This window comes from Ambystoma mexicanum, chromosome 4p (assembly GCF_040938575.1).
Source record: "Ambystoma mexicanum isolate Mex_15411 chromosome 4p, UKY_AmexF1_1, whole genome shotgun sequence".
Taxonomy (NCBI): Eukaryota; Metazoa; Chordata; class Amphibia; order Caudata; family Ambystomatidae; genus Ambystoma; species Ambystoma mexicanum.
The window spans coordinates 219,588,823-219,612,741 of NC_090927.1; the positions used below are offsets into that span (position 1 = coordinate 219,588,823).

Consider the following 23,919-nt stretch of genomic DNA (forward strand, 5'->3'; position numbering starts at 1 on the left):
AAAAACATGTTAAGACATGATTAACCCTGGAATACTGGCGTAATGCAGGCATCCCTTTACCTTAATCTCATGATAAAATTGTCACCCCACGGTTCATGGTTTTTACGTTGGTTAATTGCTACTTAGACACAGTGCCAAAATGCATCTACAATCCCTCCTTGGCGTGTAGCGCACAGTAAATCTATTAAAAAGGCGCGCGACCGGCAGCAGACAAATGGCCATGACAGAGCCTCTTCATTCATTGCATTAATATGAATATATTTTTAGCGCTACAACATTTTATGACAGGGAAAAATGGAATCTGTCACTGGCACATTCCATCCATTATACTCTGTTTATGCTCTCCGCTGGCAGGCAGCGCTGTGGGTGGACGCGCCACGCTGTACGAGAGACACAGAGGATAAGGCTGACAGGCTCCACCATCAGGGACCATTCAACGTGTCATCATCAGTTTTACAAGAGTACAAAAAGTTCTCTGGGGAGAAGGAAGGTCATGACACAGAAGTGAAGTTTTTATGGAAACATTATGATTTCTACTCTGGCCTAGGCAATCCCAACTTATCTCCCCTATGACCGGATGAGCTTCAGTTGAAAACTCGTTTAAAGTATAAAGGTACGACTACGATGTAAATGCAAGGATATATGTGTTTTATGAGAAGATAGCTCACAAACGTTATGGATCATGGACAGCCAGCATGGGAGTGGGGGCTTCCCTCGTCTAAAGGAAACGATTGATGATCATAATGGGAGATTATGGCAATGCAGTGGTTTCTTGCTGTCTAAATATTTGTCTCTTTGTCTACAGAGTTCTATGATGACTTTGCGGAGGGACGAGAATGCGTCAACTGTGGCGCCATGTCGACCCCGCTCTGGAGGAGAGACGGCACAGGCCACTACCTGTGCAACGCCTGCGGACTCTACCATAAGATGAACGGCATCAACCGACCACTGATCAAGCCCCAGCGGAGGCTGGTAGGTCTTGGCACTTGCGTTTGTTGCATGCAAGCTCTGTGCTCTTGGGTTAACCACAGGCTGCTTCTTGCATCATAGTGTCTCCATGGCTGCCGAGGGCAGTGGACACACATAAAGTGTCTTTGTAATTGTAGAGCTATACATTTCGAGGACACACTTTCTTTTGCAATGATAACTGAACACTTAACACTAACATGGGGAGTCAAAGGTAGCAATTGAAGCTCGTCGTTTTCCACATTTAGAGCAAGATGTAAGATGGTTGTCTAAAGACATTGAAATGTAAAGTGAATGGCTATGATCCGAATGGGCCGAGTGACCACTCCACCAATCCATATTGGAAGAGGGACTGGCTCTTGTAAAATAGAAGTTCAAAGTTTGCAACATCCAATGGTTTAGAGCAATAGAAGGGGGGTTGAGAGGAACCATCTACTCCCATGAAGACCCCTGTATGTTCATCTGGAGAATCAATCGTGGACGTTCTATAATCGTCTCTTTCTTCTTTATTCAAATGGGAGCCTGATGTGAAGTCCTATACATCATTCATGTGGTAAGGTCATGTGGTAAGCCCCATGCAAGAGTAAAAGGTTGTGCTATCATTCCAGAATGTTCCTGCTCGGAATAGATGGATCCATTGGGTTTGTATCATCAGCAAAGGTCTTTGGGCCTCATTACAAGTTTGCCAGTCCGGAAACAAGGGTGCTGGGAAACTCACTGGCACCATTGTTTCTGGACCAGCAAAATACGTGTCTGCCTGCCGTGGCCTTTGTGTCCGACTGGTTTGCGGGTGCAGCAGCCACAGTAGGCAGACCATTCATGGAAGCTTTGGCACCGTTAACAACGTTGCTGGCGCTTCCGAGTCACCACTATAGGACTCTATGGGAATGGGGACTTACATTTTACAGGCGCTTGACTTCCCAGGCCACCAGACTTGTAATCTACTGGTAGCACCGGGAAATCAGGTGCTGGTAAAATATTACGCGTCCGGCGGCAACCCGCCAGTAGCACCGGCAGGGTTACCGCCAGACTCGTAATGAGGCCCTATGACTTAAACCCAATATCATAGCATCCCCGGGGAGAGGTTTCTAAAACATCATCTCTGCTTCGTTCAAGCGTTTTCACTATTAGCATCCTGACTGGGTGTAGCAGCCAATCAAGACACTTAACAGGCAAGCTGCAGCTCAGTACTAACGCCGACTTCTGAGCAAGCTGAAAGCTGCTCACACCTGCTTTCAATTGGCCACCTGGCTCGCCTCATTCAGCTTTCCCCACACTGCCATTCCTCCCTCACAAACTCTGCGAACTATTACACCTTAATGCTCCAGAACATCACCACCTACCTTCCTTTTCCCGGCGGTGTTGCTCCGACTCTCTGAAACTTGGCTACTCCCGTAGCCTGCCACGGACAGAGATTCAGGCTCTCCATGAAGCCAGGTCTTTGTTTCTATGGCGGCCATCTTAGCTGTGTTTTTTCTCTGTGAGACAATGGGTAGAGCTCGCCTGGCCTATTATTTCATACACAATCCTGGCCCTTAATACCAAGATGAGATGGCCCAGGGTGCTAATAGGCATAACTGTCCCTTCTCTGGCAGAACCAGGCGGCAACATCCTGTGAACTGAACCGCATGAAAGTTCCTGCCTCCTCTGGGGCTATAAACTTAAGTTGCAGACCGCCCTGAGAGCATGGCACTGTTGCTAAATTAACACCTGGAGTAGGATGCTGACCATGTCTCAGAGAAATCAGTTTCCTCTGAACTGAGGGAATAATTGTAGGTAATTCGTCCACTATTCCACGAATCAATCTTAGTTTTTTTTGACAGATCTAAAGCCTGCACCCGCTGCTTGTGATTGCTTTGTTGTGTATTTAATGTGGTTGTATGTTAGAGAATCTTCAGAGTAAATAAGTAGCATGGCTATTGAGAATTCCAGCAAATCCTCATTATATCAATGAGCTGCTCCCTGGTAGATATGTAATGTAACATGTCACCTGACCTCCTCACGCCCACTTCCCACTCCCATCACCATTGGGTATTAATAGTGATATTGTAAGCATATATTGCCATAAAACAATGCTGTGTAAACCAAGAGGACTAGTGCATTTGTACCTTTCAAGCAGCTCACTTTTGTGCTGGGTTGAAATATTCATGAAAACCTGCAGTTTCTCAAAGTATGGCTCAGTAAGCTTGGCGAGAGATGGGGCGGAGGGGTGGGGGCTGCCAGAAGGCTTTCTACACAAAATGGGCTGATAGAGTTTCAGAATAACTTAAATATATTCTGTGTGCAATCCCTCAACTGGTGTTGTTCAAGTTCACTACACCCTACACTTCACAAACGACTTCAAAAATATACTTTTCAGGCAACACTTCACCTGCCCTTGGACACCCCGAGTCCCCACAGTAAAATAAGTTATATATATTGTTTTCTATTACAGAGCTGCTTGTGATCTAGTTTATGCTTTATAAATAACCATACATATTAACAAGATACTGATTACAGCACTTTGTAGTTTAATGTAACCTAACTATAATATAAAAGGCCAGATGTATGTTTGTCCGATGCCGTCATGCGCAGTAGAGGCTGCCCGAATGCGCAGAATGCTCCGCTAGAGGGAGCTGTTGTCTTAGGATATATAGTGGTCCAATGCACACAGCTTTTCCTGTTGTCACCGCTAGAGGGAGCTGTAGGCACCAACTGAGTTTCACTCCAGAAAACACAAAATAAAGCGAATATGCTGTTCAAAGTTGTCTTCCATTTTCATGAACTGCAGATTCACCTTGTGCAACAGCATGCTGCATGCAGTCCAGTGGAGTCATCTAAAGGGCAGAGGTGCACTTTGCAAATTCCACATAAAATAGCGTGCCTGCATCAAATAAAAGTGGAAAGCCAGGTGTGTGTCACACGCTATTTTGGATTGTGTCTTTGAGGCTTGGAAGTGTAGGCATGTTTACAGAGATCTCAAGATATCCCATGGCAGCTGTTCAGCTAGACCGATTTCTAGCGCTCACAAGATGCTGCATTCTGGTAACTGCATCCCAGAAACGTCATTTGGAGGTTGCCTGGTGTAACAGCTGCTATCCTGGTTACCGGTCTGCTGCACCTAGACCTGTCCTTGCTACCCCTGTGCCACTGGACAAAGAGGCAGTGCCAAAAGCAGGTATCTGTGTTGCACCTGAACAAGGCAGCTGTAAATGCAGCTAAATGTGCAACAACTATTTTCCCCTGGAATCTAGATCTTGTTAGCTGGGGAAATAACAGGAGTGCAGGAAAAACCATGAAGCCGCCATCACAAACAGGTTGGTTAGTGTAGAATGCCTGGATGGTTGGGTTCAGAGGCAGGGCTGTCTGTGCAGCTCATACCCAGTACTGTAGCAACAGGAAGGGTATGGGGGCTAGGTCTAGCTAGCTGGGACTGGATAAGAGTAGCCTGCAGTACTCAGTGACAGCACAGCATGAACGCAAATCGCGTCAGTGTTTGTCGTTGTCTGCTTTTCACATCCAGTGAGCCACTGGGCCTGTGATGAGAGAGGTGTGCCCCAGTGGCTTCTGCCACCAATCCTGCCTGCGCACTGTGTGACCGGACCCCGATCTGCCAGACCTGCATCATAAGCACACCGTAGATAGACGCACAGTGAGATAATTAATTTACATGATGTTGCCCTCCACCTTTGACATAAGCCATCTGTTGCTTTCTTAAGCAAAAATATGTTTTTAAGGATAGCTCAGGGCAGTGCACTTGCTTTGGGAACAAGAAGATGCAGTGCAAGATGGATTCAGTTCCTGTTCCAGTGCTTAGAAGCTGGAGGAGGCTGGCAGTAATCAAGATATAAAGAACCAAAGAAAATTAAAAAATGGGCCTTTTCAAGGGGTGATGTCATGGAGCTGCTGCTGCTGTTTACATTTTAAAATTAAAAAACAAAACGGCAATTACTTTGGCCTGCAGCACATCCTTCCCCTCTATCTCCCATCCTAAAAAGACCTGTGAGTTACTTAGCAAATAAGCAAAACAGAAAGGTGATGGCTGGGAGGTTTCAAATCATTCCTAACCTCTGACGTTGCTCTGGGCAACCCTCCAGATCATCGTTGTTCAGCCTGCCAAACCACTACAGGAGGGGAAAGACCATATGCAATCATGCTTGGTCCCCCCAAGTCCAGCCCAAACTGCTAGGTCACATCCCTTCTGCACGAGACCACAGGTATCCCCAGACATTGTCCAGCCTCATTGGGCATCATCAGTGAGGAGTAGCCTAGGTATCTAGGCCCTGCAGGCTGTTCTAGGGGTGATGCCACGGAGCTGCTGCTGCTGTTTACATTTTTAAATAAAAAAAACCTGCAATTACTTGGACCTGCAACACATCCTTCCCCTCTATCTCTCATCTAACATAAAAAACGATGTTACTTACCAAATAAGCAAAACAGAAAGTTAATGGCTGGAACGTTTCAAATCATTCATTACCACTTGCACAGCTCTGGGCAACCCTGCAGACCATTGTTTTTCTGGTTGGACTTGTGTTGGTTAGTTGCTGTTTCCAGTCTGTGGCCAGACACTTGGCAGGCACTGGATGTCTGAGCTTTGGGGTTTAGGCCTCTTCGAGATGCTTTGTTTAGAGTTTGGCCCCAGTGATGAATAATAGTCCAGATTGTTGTGTTGGATATTTGCTCACTGTACGGGAGGATAGCTCTAGGGCAATGTGTTTGTCTTGGAAGCAAGACAACGCCTAGCAACACAGGTTAAAATCCCGGTCTCATGCTTAGAAACTGGTCTCAGCTATTAAGTGTGTTATAAAAGAATATTTATAATTACAATTCAAAGTAATTTGGTAATATGGGCTTATACACACTGATATTAACGCTACATATGGTGTTCCATTCTTGTATGAAATGTATATCATATTACAGTGGTATCGTAACCATATTTTTCTTAGTGTACTGAGGAACAATGCTATGTGATGCCACTTCCTGTTTTGTCAAGGGGTGAAAAGGTTGTGTGCCATGACTTCCCGTAATGTCACTCAGGAGCAGGGTCAAATGACATTACTTCGGGCAATGTCATCAGAGGGCAAGGGTAATGTGATGTCACTTCCACTACCCCTGGCATTTTGGTGAAATGACGTCCCTGCTGCATCTCTTCACTTATGAAGGGGAAATAACACTAGTAACGAGAAAGAAGGGGGGGGGGGGTCACGTGAGTCAAACCATTGAACAAATCAACAGGATAAATTGCTCTCTGTGTAGGAGCTCAATGAGGGGATAGGCCAGGTCAAGGATAGTATAAAATCAGTCAATCTTTAATGTACACATATCTAATAACATTACATATAGTGCTGTAATCACAATAAAAACAGCATAAAAACAGACAGTCAATATTGGGTATCTATAATTAAAGTGCATATTGATGTAGTGAGCATCCTGTAATATAAAGTGGACACGATGTCCATAACATAATTCAGAAACATATTGCACAAGAACAAAATTCCATTCTCAAAATAATGCCCAGTATATATTCAAGAACAGAATTATATAACCAGGAAAAGGCAAAAAAGAGAGAAGGAAAAAAAGGGGAAAAAAGGAGGAAAAAGAAAAACAAAAAAGAAATTATATATATATATATATATATATATATAGGGGGCACCACACAGCGCAAGTAAGAGCAATAAATGTTTCCTGTGGAGTTAAATAAATGTACCAATTAGAAGGTAAAATTTACAGTAATCTCACAAGTTGAAATTGCATCAATCACAACCAAGATAGATGCAATAATTGTCTCCAATCTGACCACAATAGTCAACGACCAGTACCTGGTGCAGCTAACAACTATCTCATGGGCTGCACTGGTATCTTTCAAAAGGTAGTTTCGACGACTAACAAAAGTTGTCTAAGGCGTCTGTCTCTTTACCAAAAAAAGAGAGAGAAGGCTTGACAGTCGTCTTCCTCTGGACAGGACAGAATTGGTAATCAATTATAAAAAACGCATATAATTTCTTCACACATCATTTTTCAAAGACACTTTTAAACAGACAGTGATGGATGTCTTGATGTTATTCCATGTGCCCCTTCTTTATGTGGTTCTTTCCTTGTTGGAGGAGATGGTCAGTATGTTCCATCTTAGTTCACCTCGAAACTTCAAGTCGAAGAAGATCATTGTTCCTGAATGAACCCGAAGAGAAGGGATCAGAGAGAAGGAAGAATCTCTCCGTGGTGAAGCGTCGAAGTCTTAAATGGATGCACTAAGAATCTAGATGTGCTCGGTGTGAGTCCCACCTCTTATTATCATATTTCACTCCCCATCCTGCGTCTGCATGCTAAACGCGTGGCACGCCGAGTTGAATCTCAGGCAGCCACGGGACTGCACAGCCCGTTCCAGGGAGTCCTTCCGTATGCGTGCGCTCCTCGTACGACTCCAAGGTAAAGTGGAAGTAACACTACACATACGTCACGGGAATTCAAAATGGCACAAGCTAAAAGGCGTGACACATGGAACAGACCTTGGGGGCTCAAAGTCTTTTTGAAAAATGGGTGTGGGTGATCAAGGAGTGAGGTTAGGTAGGAAACGTGGGCTCTAGTTTGTCAACATTGCCATTTCAATTGGAATTCAGCATTTACTCCTCAGCAGTTACTTCCCATGCAGATTACTAATGTGCAGTAGAAGAATACACATGCACTACTGACACTCTAATAAAATGTTCCCAACGGGATAGGTGTACCCCAATTCTCCAAAAGGGCCTGACATTGCATTTCTGTGACTTCATGTCCTCTGACGTAACTCTATGTGGCGTTGCATATTTCTTATGCCAATTAGCCCACCCATCAGTAATTTTTAGGTCTTGTGCACTGGCTTCAATGTACCCATGAGAAGAAGCAATGTATTTGTTATCATGGACTTCATTAAATGGCCAATCAGGAAAACCAGCTGGTACTCCACGATTGCCCTTTGAGACCCTTGGTGCTTCCATTGTGTCCCATAGGTCAGATGTCACAGTGGTGCACCTGGAAGAGAAAGCAAACAGGTCTTGCTCTGAAACAACTAGATTTACTTTTTTGTGTCTGACAGTCATTATCAGTATGATGAGTGAGTGCGGGTGGGACAAGGCGAAGGACTAGTCGCGCCTCGCCCCCCGCCCCAAACCTCAGCAGTCTGATTGGTGGATTTTCTTCCCTCTACACAGAACAGAAGGAGAACAAGACTGCAGACCTCTCTAAAGAGAATGATGGGGTGCCCCAGAGCATGACGGGGAGCCCCCTAGCAGTCATTCCCCCAACCATAATGTCCCCAGTGCCTGCAGAGGGCAACAACGCTAGCCTACCAGGGCCCCTTCCTCCCTTATTATGTGATAGGAAGAGATCTGATGACAAGGCAGAGACCCTACGTTTTTGTGTTTACATCCGGCCATGCATTAAAGTCCCCACACTCGAGGTCTGGGGCCGAAAGAATAGTAAACATGCAACATAGGATGCTGGTGTGCATAGGATTAAGTTGGAATTCCCCAAAATATATGAACATCTTCGCGCCACATAACCGCCTTGTGCATTCCAATAGATAGAGGGAGGCCCGCTAGCTAGTCCAACACTATATTATGGTGGGTAGATTTGCTGGTAAAATGAGGCAACAACCTCCAGTTTTGCAAGAAAGTGAAGAAAATGGTGATCTTGTAGCTAGCATATGCAGGTGTCTCTCATCACTTCCCCCCTGTTGTGAATGCAATGTAGCGGCCCCTTTAAGAGGGACGCAGGAGAAGTGAGGAAGAGGAGGAGCCTGAGGGTGGAATAGGCAGAGTTAAATAAAGACGTTTTGAAAGCAGCACGATACTGTGTGTCACGCGTTATTGGGGTCCTGGTCATGTGATATCATTTGGCGACGAAGGAAAACAAACACCTCCTGAGGGCCACAGGACTTGCCGTGACAATGACGTGCTGCCCTGGAAGCTTTTGTCCCAACAAAGGAAATGGTCTGCCTGCCGTCTCCCAGACCAGCCATCCCGCGTCCGCTACACTGCTTCAGCCAAGAAGCTGTGTCCTTTGCGACGTGCACAAATCCACTGCTGTGGCCATGGAGCAGCGTCCTTTCCATACTGGTAAGTCTTTGCGTCAGGCGACGCGTCACCCACCATCCCGCTGCGGTTGAAGCAGCGTCCTCCCGTTCTAGCGGGCTGCACTCCAGAAGCTGAACCACTGTCAATTTGCTGCTTTTTCAGAGGCGGTGCAGCTCTGCGTCATCGAAGGGTGTGTATCATCTGCGCTGATGAAACAGCTCCTGAAGAAACCCCTCACCATCGATGAGGTCATCGAAATGGCAAGAGTCCACGAAAGTGTTGAAATCGAAGCCTCTACCATTGAAACACCAAAGAAGAAAACAGAAAAAGAAAGACAATAGCAGCACTCACGACTACCAAAGATGCAGAAAGAGGACTGAAAGACAGCCCAACCCCAATGAGAAGTTTACCGAGAGAAGGCTACATGCAGGTGCGGGCAGGCCCCCGTCCGCAGAGACTATGCAACCGGTGTGGTCAGGTCTTCCTGCACTCAGGGCCATTCCCGGCGGTAAGCCAATGATGCGCATGATGTGCCAGTAAAGGGCACTTTCACACGGTCTGCCAACAAGTGAGGCCATTCCCGACGGGGCACCAATTGCAGGTAAAGCCCACCAGTCCAAACACACAACAACCTCAGTGGTGACAGCCTCCGATCTACTCTCAACAGCTGAGAAGGAGAAGGAGCCCCAACCAACCCAATCCCCAATCAGAGGCATGTAGCAGAGCCCGGACTATGACGAGCCCCAACCACTGCAAACAGGGTGTTACCTGGACCAGTACGACTACCCAAGTGACCCCTATGACATCTGTGATGACTACTACCAAGAACAGGCCCCAGAATACACTGATGAATTTGTTAACTTAATGCATGGGGAACAAGACGAGAGTGACGCTCCGAAAGTCATGGTTCAGATGGGGGAAGCAATGCACTGCTTCCTGATAGGCACCGGGGCCACCATCAATATAATGGGGGACCAGAAATTCCTACAAACAGGAAACAAGGAAGATCTGACGCCATCCAGAGTGTGCATTTTCCAGTGGGTGTCCAGCACACCGTTGCTATCCTTGGGGGTTGCTGTCGCACAAGGGCAAGACGACTGATGCCATCATCCACATGCTCAGGAGCACAGTCAGTGGAAAACGTTTGCTCAGCTACCGCACTGCAAAGGAGCTTTGCCTGATAGACATTCACTTCCAAGACAACGACGTGGTCCAGTGTGGTGAAAGACAGCTGAAGCAACACAACATCTCACTCATGCGTGGTGTGCCAATTGAGAAAGAGGCAATTAAAAACATGTTCCCAGAATTGATTTCAAGGTTTAGGGAAGCTAAAAGACACACACATTTGTTTACACATAAATAAGAACATCAATTCAGTCCCACAGCATCCAAGAGTGGGTTTCCCACTGCAGGATGCAGTAACACAAGAACTCCAGCAACTAATGCCCAATGACATAATTGAAAGGGCAACCGGTCCCATACTGCGGATCTTGTTGTTATTCATTATGCCGAAAGAAGGAAACAGAATAAGGTTGCGCATCAACATGATGGTGGCTAACACAGCCATAGGGAGAGAGAAAGACACCCAGGTCCCAAAATAGAGGACACGTTTGTACAGTTGAGCTATGCCACAAGGTTCTCCAAACTGTAACTCAACCAGCCAAGCACCAGTTGGAGCTGCACTCGGAGTCCATAGGAATCACCATATTTGCCACCCATGAAGGGCTATTTTGGTACAAATGTTTGAATTTCAAATATCCTCTGCAGCAGAGATTTTCCAGGAGACTATAAGATAACTTCTGGCCCCTGTGAAAAGGGCATTTAACTACTCCGATGAGATCTTGGTCTATGGCACCTCACAAGAAGAACATGATCAGGCCCTTCTGGATGTATGCAACATTCTGAGAAATGCTGGTCTCACGCTTAATTACTAAAAAGGCAACATCAGCAAAGACAAGCTGAGGTTTTATGGCCACATATTCTCTGGGGGAGGAATGCAACAGGACCCTAAGAAGATGCGCACCATCAGCGAGCGACGGAAGCCTACCCAGGCAGCTGAGGTCAGGTCATTTCTGGGGATGGCAGGGTAGTGTGCCCGTTACCTCCAGAGATACGCCATTGTGACAGAACCATGGAGGAGGTTGCTACGGAAGGAAGAGCCGTTCCACTGGTTCCAGGACTGTCAGGGAGCATTTGACACCAAAAAAACAGAACTTGCAAGTGCAACACACCTTGCATACTTCAATCCGGCATGGCACACAGAAATCGTGGTGGATGTCAGCCTGGTAGGACTAGAAGTCATCTTGGCGCAACGTGAACACCCGGAAGCACCAGCGACTTTTGTCGTGGCATAGGCCAGCAGATCCTTGTCACTGACAGAAAGTCTGTACTCACAAGCGGAGAAAGAAAGTTTAGTGGTAGTGAGTACTTCCACCATTTCATCAAAGGAAATAAATTCACCCTTATAACTGACCACCAAGCCCTCCACTCGTTATTTGACAACCCGAGGACCAAGATGCCACCCAGGATTGAGAGATGGAGCATTTGCCTTCAAGAGTACAACTATGAAATCGTTCATAGACCCGGTGGAGACAGCAGCCCAGTGGACTAAATTTCATGACACCCAACAGGCAGTCAACAGTCACTGAGAGACAGTGACGCAGAATACCTGTGCTACGTCACTGAACAAGCCATGCCACCTGCCCACACCATGGATGACCCAACGCAAGCTTCACAGGCTGACCCGTCTATCAAATGGGCCCATGAGCTGACCATCGCCAACAGACGGAAAGATTACAGCAGATTGATGCACAGACACAACAGCGTTATTTGGCAAGAGATGGAGCTCCTATCGAAGATACTCACAGAGCTTGCTGTGGCAAAGCAGGGAATATTGTTGAAAGGATGCACCATTGTCATACCAGGGCCCCTGCAAAGGGGATTGGTGATGTTGGCACATGAAGGTCACTGGGGTGGAGGCGATAAAGAACATGCTCAGGCGAGCAGGGTGGTTCTCATTTATGGATGCTATGGTGGAGGATGCAGTCAGGAAATGTCTTCCATGTCAATGTGCAACCAAGAGTGACCCGCCACTTCCAATGCAAGAAACGGAAATCCCATAGAAGGTATGGCATAATGTTGCAATGGATTTTTATTGATCGCTAGCGTCAGGTGACCACCTGCTAGTAATCGTTGATGAGTTCTCGAGTTTTCTAGCCATAAAGAAGACACCATCCACGGCATTCGCCCATGTGGTAGGGATAATCGACAATGTTTTTACTGAGTGAGGTATTTCTGACACAGTAAAGACAGACAATGGGCTGACATTCAACGGCCATGCGTTCCAAAGATTGGCGGAACACCTGGATTTCACCATTCAGAGGATAACACCACTGTGGCTACAGGCGAATGGCATGGCGGAACGATTCATGTCGTCCATAAAGAGGGCAATACAGAAAAATAAAATCGAGGACATGTCGATCCAGCAGGCCCTGTGCCGGATGCTGCAGCACTACAATAACGCCCCACACTCTGTGACGGGAGTGTAGCAGCCCCTTTAAGAGGGATGAAGGAGGAGTGAGGAAGAGGAGGAGTTAAAGAAAGAAGTTTTGAAAGCAGCACGATCCTGTGTGTCCTCCAGTTATTGGGGCCCTGGGCTGTGATATCACCTCCCACCCCATCCTCTGCTTCCAGTCTTTTCTGGTGTACTTCACGCTTCCTACAAGGACCTCCAGAGCCCAGCTGACCTGTACAAATAGCCCAATTAAAAAATACAACAGTAACATTCTCGGGGAGGGATGCTCTGCACTAATATGGCCAAAGGGGTTCTTGATCCATGTACCGTAGACACTGATGGCCAGTCCTAGAACTGGAACAAAATGGCTCTCGGATTCTACCACGGTGGGCGGGGCACGATGTGACTGCAGAAAGGCAATAGAGTCATGGCGGTCAATTGTAAGAAACACACAGAGATTAAATAAAATCACAGCCCAAAATAAATATAATCGTGGGGGCAATATACCACCAAGACTGAAAGTAACAACAACAACAAAAGAAAATGCATTACCACCACCAGAATGGAATAATTATTTCTCACACCGCCTGCAGCTTTAAGCATCTCCCCCTTCTTTTTAATCACTCACCATCAGCTCTTCTTCAAGGACAATAATCACCCACTGGCTGCTGTATCTGCAGCCCCCTAACGTTAATCCCACTTTGAAGTGCTTTCATGTAAAACAAAGGCAAACTGTAGCAGAGCTCTTGGGAGCTGTGAAGTTCGTCCCTGGCCACTGGGAACAGCTGATCACTGCGGGACAGGGGCTTTTCATTTCCCGTATGTATGGTATGTATGTATGTATGTATGTATGTATGTATTTATTTATTTATTTATTTATTTATTGTGATTGGTTTAAAATTAAAACCTTAAACAATTCATAAAAAAATGATTTTATAAGTCATTATACATAATATTGCAAATGAAAACAGAATAGTTAATTATTTTTGGTTCATATAATCACACAGCAAATTAATTCAACAGCAATGAATATCTAGATTATTTGAAGAATACAAAACATTAAACAATAGTTACATAATCAATATATAACATTTTGTATAAAATCGTTAAAAATCTAGTTAGTGCAAGCAGTAAAGAAATGTTCTCTCCTTCCATATATCTAAACCATGCTCGTTGGCCAGCAAGTAACAACCTAAAATCAGGAAACCCCTGAAAGCAGTAATTTCTCAGCAGTAAAAGATTGCTCATACTGGAACAATAACAAATAAGGTGCTCGATTGTTTCCAAAGATTCAGTTCTAGAAACCTTACAGACATTTTCCCTTTGCCAATCCCAATCTGGGCCCCAAACACTCCAAACTCGGTACCCTATTAAGCTTAAATCAAAGCTAGATCATTCTGGCCCTATCACAGGGCAAGAGAGAAATCCATCAGGAGAGAGAATCTTGCTTTTAAAGAGTATTCCAAAAAAGAGAGAACAATTATTTCGGGAGGATAGCTCAGCGGCAACGTGCTCGCATTGGAAGCAAGACGACACGGAGCAACACAGGTTGGATCCCCGGGTCCGCGCTTAGAAACCTCTGGGTATTAAGTGCCTTATAAATAACCAATCCTATCATATCAGTTTCTCAATGGAGAGTCTCCAGTCCCTCTCAAAGAGCTTTCTTTTCACCTGAATTAGGTGATTGATCAATACCCTCTCGCTAGAACCTATTTCTGGCAGAAGTGTTTTGTGATTTAGCAAAATCCACCAATGAAGGAACAGCTTGATTAAGATCAAACAAGAAGGAATGAATTGGAGGATTGATTAATTTGGCATAGAAAGTAAATGTTTTACTTTGGACTCTGTATTATAGTGATGGTAAACCCAGCTCATGTCGAATGACAGAGTTGGGGATGGAATGCAGAAGTCATGTGACATAAGCCCCACCCACCTATCAATCACTGCTTAATTGTTGGCGTCATCCCAGTTTGCCGCCCATTTTCCTTACTTAAGCAGCCCTCAAGCTCTTTTCCTTTGCAGTTGTGGAGCAGGTGCAAGTGGATCTAGGTCATGTGGCCTAAGGCCCACCCACCTTCTTAGCCCTTTTCTTCCTTTCGGCTCATAGATCAAGGGTGTCTCTCGCCTGGGCATCTGAAGTCAAGGGCAGACGGAGAACAAGGCAATTTATGTTTGGACCTGTTCAGACCGGGATGACCCAGGGCCAGAACCACTGATCAGACAACATGTAAGCATGCGCCAACATGTTATTTCACCTTTCATCTCCACAGGCCATCACCAGGCAACGCCAATGTCAACGATATCGCCCCTCCTCTAAGGCATTGGCTCCACAATGAAGCAACCTCACCCACATCAGCCTCAAGCCCATCAGCCCCCTCACGGTCCTCAGAACAGCAGCTGATGCTTGCCAACATCCGCTCAGCTATCACCCATACAGCAGACATCGCCGACCTCATCACTACATATGACCATGAAGCCATCTTCATTACAGAGATGTGGCTGACACCCACCTCCATCCACATCCTAGATGTCCGTGTCCCCTACAGCTACAGCATCCAACACAGAGCGCAGCCAAACAAGACAGGTACAAGCCTTGCAGTCATCCTCAAGACCTCATGGTCCTGCACCAGACTTGACGTTGACAACATTGACTCCTTCAAAGTCCTCTCCTGCCACTTCCCACTATCCCCAATGGACACAGTCACCTTCCATCTCATCTACAGACCACCCAAACCCAACACTGCCTTAATCAGAGATTTCACTGACCTGGTCACCACCATATCCCTCACGCACGCCAACAACATCTTCCTAGGTGACTTCAACCTGCCAGGCAACAAGACGACCAAACCGATGAAGGAAGCTTGCCTTTGCCTTCTTGAAACCCTCAGCCTCACACAGCACACGAAAGACCCAATGCACGAGAAAGGTAACATCCTCGACCTAATCATCACTGCACTGCCTTACCTCCACTACAGCTCTCCTCTCCCGCTTGACTGGTCTGGCCACCTGGCTGTGCCTTTCAAGACCCTGCACACTAGCCCAGTCAAGCACTCCTAGAAGAAACCCTTTAGACAAGCCTTAAGATCCTCCAAGAACTTCCAGGTGGAGGCCCTCATGGAAGAAATCACCAACCTCCACCTCACATGGACCGAACACCCGCAACCGAACTGTGACTCACTACTGGAAGCACTGAACACCACGATCTCAGCCTCCATCAACCAACACGTGCCTCAGAAACAATGCACCTGCAAACCAAAACCATGAGCACTCTGGTACATGCAAGAATTCAACCTCAGCAAAAGAGTCATCAGGAAACAAGAGAAAACCTGGCGCCGCTCCAGGACTGCATCCGACCCGGCGCTCCTCAAGGAACTCTGAGCAACCCGCTGACAACTTATCAACACAGCAAGGCCTCCTATCAGAACACCATAGCAGAAGCCGACAACAAAAGCAGAGCCCTCTTCAAAGCATTCAAGCACTGTGTCAACCCACTACCAGACCCTGCCATACCACACTCCATAAAAACATCCACTGAATTCACTTTACTTTACTGTATGCTTATAAAGTGCCAAAGCCCTCTGGCATCCAGGTACTAAAACAGAAAACATACAACAGAGACAGAAACTACAAAGAACAACTACTCTGGGGTACAGCCTAAGCGAACAACCTGGTCTTGAGAAGTTTCCTAAAAGTGGCTTGATTTTCCACCTTCCTGAGGGATTCGGGGAGTCCGTTACAGGCCTGCACCACCTGAACAGGGAAGGAGCGGCCATTCCCCCAAACTCTTTTAAAACGATTTACCTTTAGGGTACAGGCATCTGTTGAGCATAAGGTCCTACTGGGTCTATACATCTCCAGCTTCTCTTTGAGGTATTGAGGTGCGAACCCGAAGACACACGTATGTCCCAATGTCAACAATTTAAAGAGAATTCTAGCCACCACTGGGAGCTAGTAAAGATCTCTCTGGGCCGCTGTTACTGGGTCTTTGCATGCAATTTCATAGACTATGCGTACAGCTTCATTTAGGATTTTCTGCAGTTTATGAATGCACTCCTTACTGGCTCCCCCTAGCAAGGAGTTGCAATAGTCAAGACGCGGTAATATGATACTTTGTACCATTTTAGCACGATTTTCCCTAGTGACTAAGGGACTCGCCAATCTCAGCACTTTGAGATAGTAATTAGAGTTCCTAACTATGTAGTCCACATGGTCACCATCATCAATACTGTCTTCATCAACAATATCAGCAAGATTCGCCTGCACATAGACACCAGCTCTGCATCCAGAGACTCACCTCACGTCCTTCCTCACGAAATCTCCCCACCCTGAACAACATTCAAGACACTCTCTACAGAGGGTCTGGTAGAAACACTGGCCATCCTCAAAGCCACATCGTATCAAGTTGACATCCTCCCAGCAACCATCCTCAAGAGCCTCCCTGCAAAATCTATCCTTCCCTATCCAGAGAATATCAACAGCTCTCTAACTCAAGGCACATTCCTATCAACATTACTCTAGATGTAGCTCCACGCAACAAGAGGCAAGATTTTCCTAGATTGTATATTCCTTACCTATCATGTCCTATGTATGTACTTTGGATGTATGCCTGATTTGTAACCAATGCATACTGTTATCGCAAGCACTTTTCTGTAACCAAATTCTTAAGCTAAAAGCACGTAGATGTCTCTGGGCATGGTGTGCTATATAAATGACTAAATAAATTAAGAAACCCTAAAGACAGGATAAATCCTCCCTCTACTAAAGAAACCCACTCTGGATCCCACCAACCTTGGTGACTATCGACCCAACACCCATCTTCCCTTCCTAGGTAAGATCATTGAGAAAGAAGTAGCTGCTCAAATGCAGAAACAATCTCCTCCAAACCTACCAATCTGGGTTCAGACCAAGATGCAGCACGGAGATGTCAGTGATGCAGGTGGTCAACAATGCCCTCAACATCCTTGATGATGGCCAACCCTGCCTCCTGGTTCTACTCGACCGCTCAGCCACTTTCGACACAGTAGATCACCAGGCACTCACGGACACCATACATCGGTGCATGTGGATCAGGGACCCTGCCCTACGTTGGTTCAAGTCCTACCTCGCCACCGCCAGCTGTTTGCTCATATGGATTCCTCCTCCAATGCTCCATCCTCTCCCCAGTGATTTTCAATGCATAAATGGGGCTGCTGGAGAATTCCTAGCCACACACAACATCTACATCCACCAATACACTGACGACACACAGCTATACCTCAAGATCAACTCCATCAAGGACATCCACAGTCTTACAACCTTCCTCCCGCTGATCTAGTCTTGGATGCCCAGTGCATACTTGAAATTCAATCCCTCCAGGACCGAATGACTACTCCTCAACAACAACACCAAACAGCCAAACATTCACAAGCTCACCTACTGCGCCAAGCCCCTAAGATACAACCACAATACCCCAGCCATCATCGACAGTCATTGGCTCCTGATGCACACACACTAATCACCTTCAAGTCTTGCTGCATCATCTATAAAGCAGTTGCCCTCAAGTCCCCCATCTACCTTGTGGAGAAACTCAGCATCTCCGGTGGACAGCGCACCATCAAAAGCCAGGACATGTGCAGGCTCTGAAATCTTCTGCTGCAAAAAGGAAAGTACCAGAAAACAATCCTTCTCAGCCTACGCCCCAAGACAATGAAACCTCCTCCCCATCAGCATCAGGCTCTTCCCTCACGCTCCCACAATTCAGAAAAGAACCAAGACTCACCTATTCAAGGAGTCCCTCCTCTTCAACACCTAGGCCATCACGTCGCCCCCGCGCCACCTGACTAGTAAGATGCTGTCCACCCCTCTCTTCCCTGCCACCCTGTACAGCTGTAGCCCTCCTCTTTGCCCCTCTGTATCCTACCCCCCACTGTATATCTGTTCTTTTGTTACCTCTGAAAAGCGCTCTGTTATGCATCAGTACTGTTGTACACCTCTGAAAGCACCCAGCCGTGTAGCCGTATTGTTGTACACCTCTGCAAAGAGCTCTGTTTCTTCTCGAAGCCAGGTCCATGCTCAATAAAAGCCATAATAATATTAATAATAATAGTTATAATAGTAATAATAACAATTGACCTCATTCTTCTCCTCATATGGGACTTCCAGATTGAGTCTGGTTAGACGACCCACCTCAGATTGGCCCTTCAAATGGCAATTTGCATTTACATTTACACTCAATTTATTGCCAATCAAGGCTGTACTGACTCTTTAATGTTGTCATATAGCCGTACGAGGGAGTGCAATACTAAATGCAAAGCTGAGATGGAGGAGGGGCCCAACGTATCTAGTGCGGATTGATTTACTGCACCCGTAGTCTGTGCTCCAAACAAAGGGTTTTGTAAACGGTGGGCTGTGCTTTTAAAATTGCTTGAAGGATGGGTTAGCAAATTGATCTCACACCATCGGCTCAGTAAACGACTGCACAATCGCTTCAGGCTATCCACAAATGAGTCATCATACAACTCCGGACACATCCTCAGAAGAAATGTGTCTAAGGTAATTCAGTCAACTTTCTGAATACTCTCCCTGGCAGCTCTGTCTTTCACCCTCATTGAAGAATTTAGGTTGATTGCCAAAGGTTCAGTGAGGACGAGTGTGGGAGAAGATTCGGCAATGTTCTCAGGGAGCATTGCTGGAAAGGAAGCCGTTAGGGGGTTTGTCGAGCTCCCTAAGTTATATTTCACAATTGAAGGGGACAGCATGGTTGATAATGCCCGGCACAGGTATACACAGGACAAAACAAGTGCTCAAGTGCCATTAAAATGGAAAGCGAATCATGGCAGATTCAGCGCAGTTAGCCATTGAATACTCATCCCTGCACGGGCCTTCATAAGCCATGCTTAGCCCGGACTTCCCTGACAAAATCTATTGCCTACCCACAGCTCCAGCTTCTTGCTTGCAGACTGCCGATTGCCTTCACTTGGCGGTGACTTTGCACATTTTAGCGCATTTCCAGGCTTCTTAAGTCTTATCTGATAGGGAAGCGGGCCACATGACTCTGATGTGAGAAGAAGTGAAACGAAGAGCAGGTAAGCGCCTGTCGACTGCCTTCACTTGTCCGCCACTTTGCACGCACTTCCTGATCTAAGGAGACATGCAAAACCGAGTCCCATCTAAATAGGAGGCACCATCACACGGAACTCCTTATTCTTCTGAACTTTCGAAGGTGACAGAAGCCAAGCAAAACCCTGACCCTACCAGGGAAGAAGACTCCTCTGATCTGGACTCTGAATAGAGAGAAGAAGACAGGGACACTGATGACTTGTCGCGGTCATTGGCTTTGGCTTGATTGCAGGGACATCTTTGGCATCTTGGTTTTGTTTTACCAGGACCTGGTCTCCTATTTGGATGGGGCTTGGTTTTGCATGTCTCCTTAGATCAGCATATTCTTTCATCTTTGTTTTGCTCTCTATGTCCTTCATTCTTGCAGTGTCGACAAAGGTGTTGAGAAGAGAGGCATTGGGATTGTGTGGCAGTGTGGTGCTTAATACTACCAAACATCAGTCTGGACGGACATGTCCCTGTGGAACTGTGAGGGGTGTTTCTATAATCCATTAATAAAGTGCAGATTGCCTGCATAAATGGTCCATTGGTAATGGAGGAGAGCACGTTTCAAGTTCCTCATGAATTTCTACACCGTTCCATTGGCTTGTGGCCACAGTGGCATGATCTTGCGATGTTGAAAGCCAAGATGTTCCACGAACATGGCGAAGCAATGTCCTCTGAATGGTGGGCCATTGTCTGATTTTACGATGGACGGAATCCAATAGTCTGCAAAAGTCTTGTCTAAAGCCGGCATTACTGCTTGAGTGCTTGTGGAATGAATGAGGTGTACCTTGGGAATTGTGACATTTCGTCGACAATCACTAGCACATACTTGGTGTTTGCCAGGGGCCCGAACATGTCGAAGGCCACCTTGTCCCATAATTGCAGAGGCATTGATGACAGTTTGAGTGGCTCTGGAAAGGTATGTGGGGCGACAGCCCGGCATGCGATGATCTTGCCTAGTAGCCGTTCCACTTTTTCATCCATGTTGGGAAACCACACCTTGGTTCTAAGCTGCCGTTTCGTCGATACTATTCCCCTATGCCCTGAGTGTGCTAGTGCTAGCACATGCTCTTCCAAGCTTGCTGGGATGACAATTCGGTTTTCTTTCAGCAAGAGACCTTCTGCGACATGGATAGCGTGTGTCTAATGAGTTTGAAAGTGTGGAAGTGTCGCTCTTCAGTTGGAGATAGAGATTGTCCATGGTCAAGTTTGCTGTGCCACTGACTTCACTTCAGGCATTCTTGTATTGTTTGAAGTAGTTGATCTTTCTTCAGTGCGTCTATCAGTTGAGCCAATGTGATGGATTTGGGGAGTGCATTGCTCACTAGGTAATGTATGTATTGGTTCGCTTTGATGGACTGGCGTTCATCATGATCTGGAAGTGGGTACCTGGACAAGACGTCCGCTGTGTTGTTGTCCTTCCCCGGGTGGTGTATGATTTTGAAAGTGTATTCTTGTAACCGCTGTAATCATGCAGTTCTTATAAGACAATAAGGCTGGAAAGCAAATAATACTCAGAGCCGTTGGCTGTAGCTTGTACACCTTTACTGATCAAGCGCGAACTGGTGCTTCGGCGGAAACCCCTCCCTCATCCAACACGTGGGGTGCAGCCCCCCCCCAAGCATAACGACAGAAAGGAGACACAGCTCTTCATAACAATAGAAACAATAGAAATAGGAGATGACACTTCCCACGTTCCTAGGCTTCTTAAACCTAAGCTAATAAGGAGGCAGAGCCACCGGACTCCAAAGCGAAAAGACATCAAATGAAGAGCAGGTAAGCCACTGCCAACTGCCTTCACTTGGCCACAATTTCACCAATTTGAAATGCAGGGAAACCATTTATTCCAGCCTCTAAATCCAGAGGACTCCAGCCCAATTCCAGCACTGTTCGTGGAACCAGAGATTTGTGTACAAAATATAAGGTAAGGAAGTAAAGGTCAGAAAAACGTAGCGAGCAGTGGCACTTTGACATATAACATGTATTTGGATCAGATCAATGGGCCACAGACTGCAAACGGTGCATGTATGATGCACATGTGTTTCTGAAGAGCCTTGTGGGAGCAGTGAAAATGATTGCCTGGAAAAGGAAGTATGCCACTTAGACACCGTTGTGGTGATGTAATGATGTCCCCTTCAGCATTATAAGAGCTGTACAGGCAGTAGTTGTGTGAAAGGAATGCGTCTAAGGTATTCTGGTAAGCTACAGCATCAGAGAAGATAAGAGGGGTACATTGATAAGAGGCCCACCAGAGCAACATCCACTTCCAGGCCAGCTCACGCCAAGAATCGGACTTGGAACATTTACCCACTCTAACACTCCTCGCGCGCATCACACATGCAGCATTCCACACCCAGACATCCACCCCACACACTGCATGTGATTTGCTGACCTTAGAGATTAACACTGTTCTAAAACAGTCCACTCGGGTGACCTTGCATGCCCCACATCAACTGTCAGCTGTGTAATATGTCTTTTTTTAATTTAAATTAGTCCTTATTTTTTTATTTGCTTATATTAATTTTATACAGTTGATACAAGATACAACTTTCTTTTTTCATTTTTTTTGTATGGTTTATTACAAACCTTTAAAATACATTTACATGCTTATGTGTTTACAATCAACTTCACTTTTGACTTCACTTTTAGGGAGCTCTTAGATTGTCACACCGATTCGGTTAAGACTAGTCCTTCAGTAAAAAGAAAAGAAAAGGAAGATGAGAACGAAGAAGTCTATACATCATGAGACCATAATCTGTTACTTTAAGTTGCAAGGAAATTATAAAGGAAGTAGTATTTTCAGATCCTCATTTATAATTTGGAAACGAGACACAATTTCTCCCAAAAAGAAGGTCAATGCGATGGTTAGGGCCCTATTGGTCTCATCAAACATTATCTGCCACCAGTCTTCGGCACGTAGCGTCGGGCACATCGAGATGAAATTTCCCAGGTGTCTTGTCCTTTCATTGCAAAGTGTTGGGCAGAATAACGTTAGATGTTTCAACGTTTCTTCATTAGAGTTGCAAAGTCAGCATTGATCAATCGATGTGCTATTTTCAGACCAAATACTTGATACAACCTTTAAAATCAGAGTTTTCCACTTACACATCAATTATCTACGTGGAGTTAAAAAGCAGATGGAGTTAACTTTCGTCCACAGCAATGCGAAATGGAGGATTAGGCCCTCCCAGTTCCCCATCATAGAAGTACGCCAGACCTCCTCCAGAGGAGTATTCGCCTGTGTGCCTGTATTTCTAGTGCTATAGACCTTGAGGGTAGAAGCGCTTCGCAATATAGTAGTAGGTGCCTGGTGGCTTCCACAAAATTAATACCACGTAGGCGACACATTCGGGCCTCCCGGGGGATGTTCTGCCAAGCACCACAGATTTTGAAAGATTTGACACTGTTGAATTACTTTTTTAATAGTCCCCTATTGCAAAATGTCCTGCAAAGCACTCAATATGCCCCGGCTCCCCACAGCGAGCAACATAATATTCAAGGAGACATGATGCCTGCATCCTACCAGACAGCTTCGTAGTACAATGTTCGTGTGCCTCCTGGCCTAGGAGCCTGGTTATGTGGTGCTTCAACTTGCCTCGTGGCCAATTCATTTTATGATCCAGGTCACTCAACAGGCGAGCGAGGCAACTCTTTTGAATTTTTACCATGTTACTGGTTGGCATTACACTGCCCCTGGTTTGCACTGTGTCCAGGAGAAGATGTAGCCAAGAAGTATCTGGTGCGTTGTGGATTTTCTGATACAACAGTATGCAGCATCTTTGCAATTTGGCCCAGATTGGGATTAGGTTAAATTCCAGATATATATAGTCAATAGCAATATAATGTTTTAAGCAGTCATTTTCTAAAGCATTTCCCTTCAAGTTTATCTCGGCTTTCCGAATGCCTCAGACTTTCCGAGTGCATCAGTGCCCAGATTTCCGCCCGTACAACGTTATCAAGACCACTTTTGCTGTGTAAAGTTGTAATAGAATTTTTAGAGAGAATCCACCACCTTTTCCTGACAGAGTGTTTAGCAGACCGGTTGCCATGGCTATTTTAAGGCGGACATGTTCGAGTTGCTGTGTGCCCCTCAGCTCTGTAGTCAGATATACCCCAAGATATTTCAAGTCGGGTACCACTTCCACTCTGGAGCCCCCCATAAACCAGACCATCTTCTTCGCTCTCCTGCCCTTGTTTGCGAATGACACAATTATTGTTTTGTCGGTTTTGAAGATTAAGTTGTTTCTGTTGGTGTAGTGTGACAACCTATTTAATGTCATTTGTAGACCCTAAGGGGTAGAATCCAGAATGATGAGGTAATCTGCA

General features: G+C 45.9%; 1 protein-coding gene across 1 annotated transcript in view; it reads left to right on the forward strand.

Annotated features, from left to right (window-relative positions):
- GATA4 (GATA binding protein 4) overlaps positions 1-23,919 on the forward strand; it is a 193,940-nt gene that overhangs the window by 106,653 nt on the left and 63,368 nt on the right. Inside the window, exon 2 of the mRNA XM_069605733.1 lies at positions 806-972. Coding sequence (XP_069461834.1) covers positions 806-972 — 167 coding nt within the window. The remainder of the gene's footprint in view (positions 1-805; positions 973-23,919) is intronic.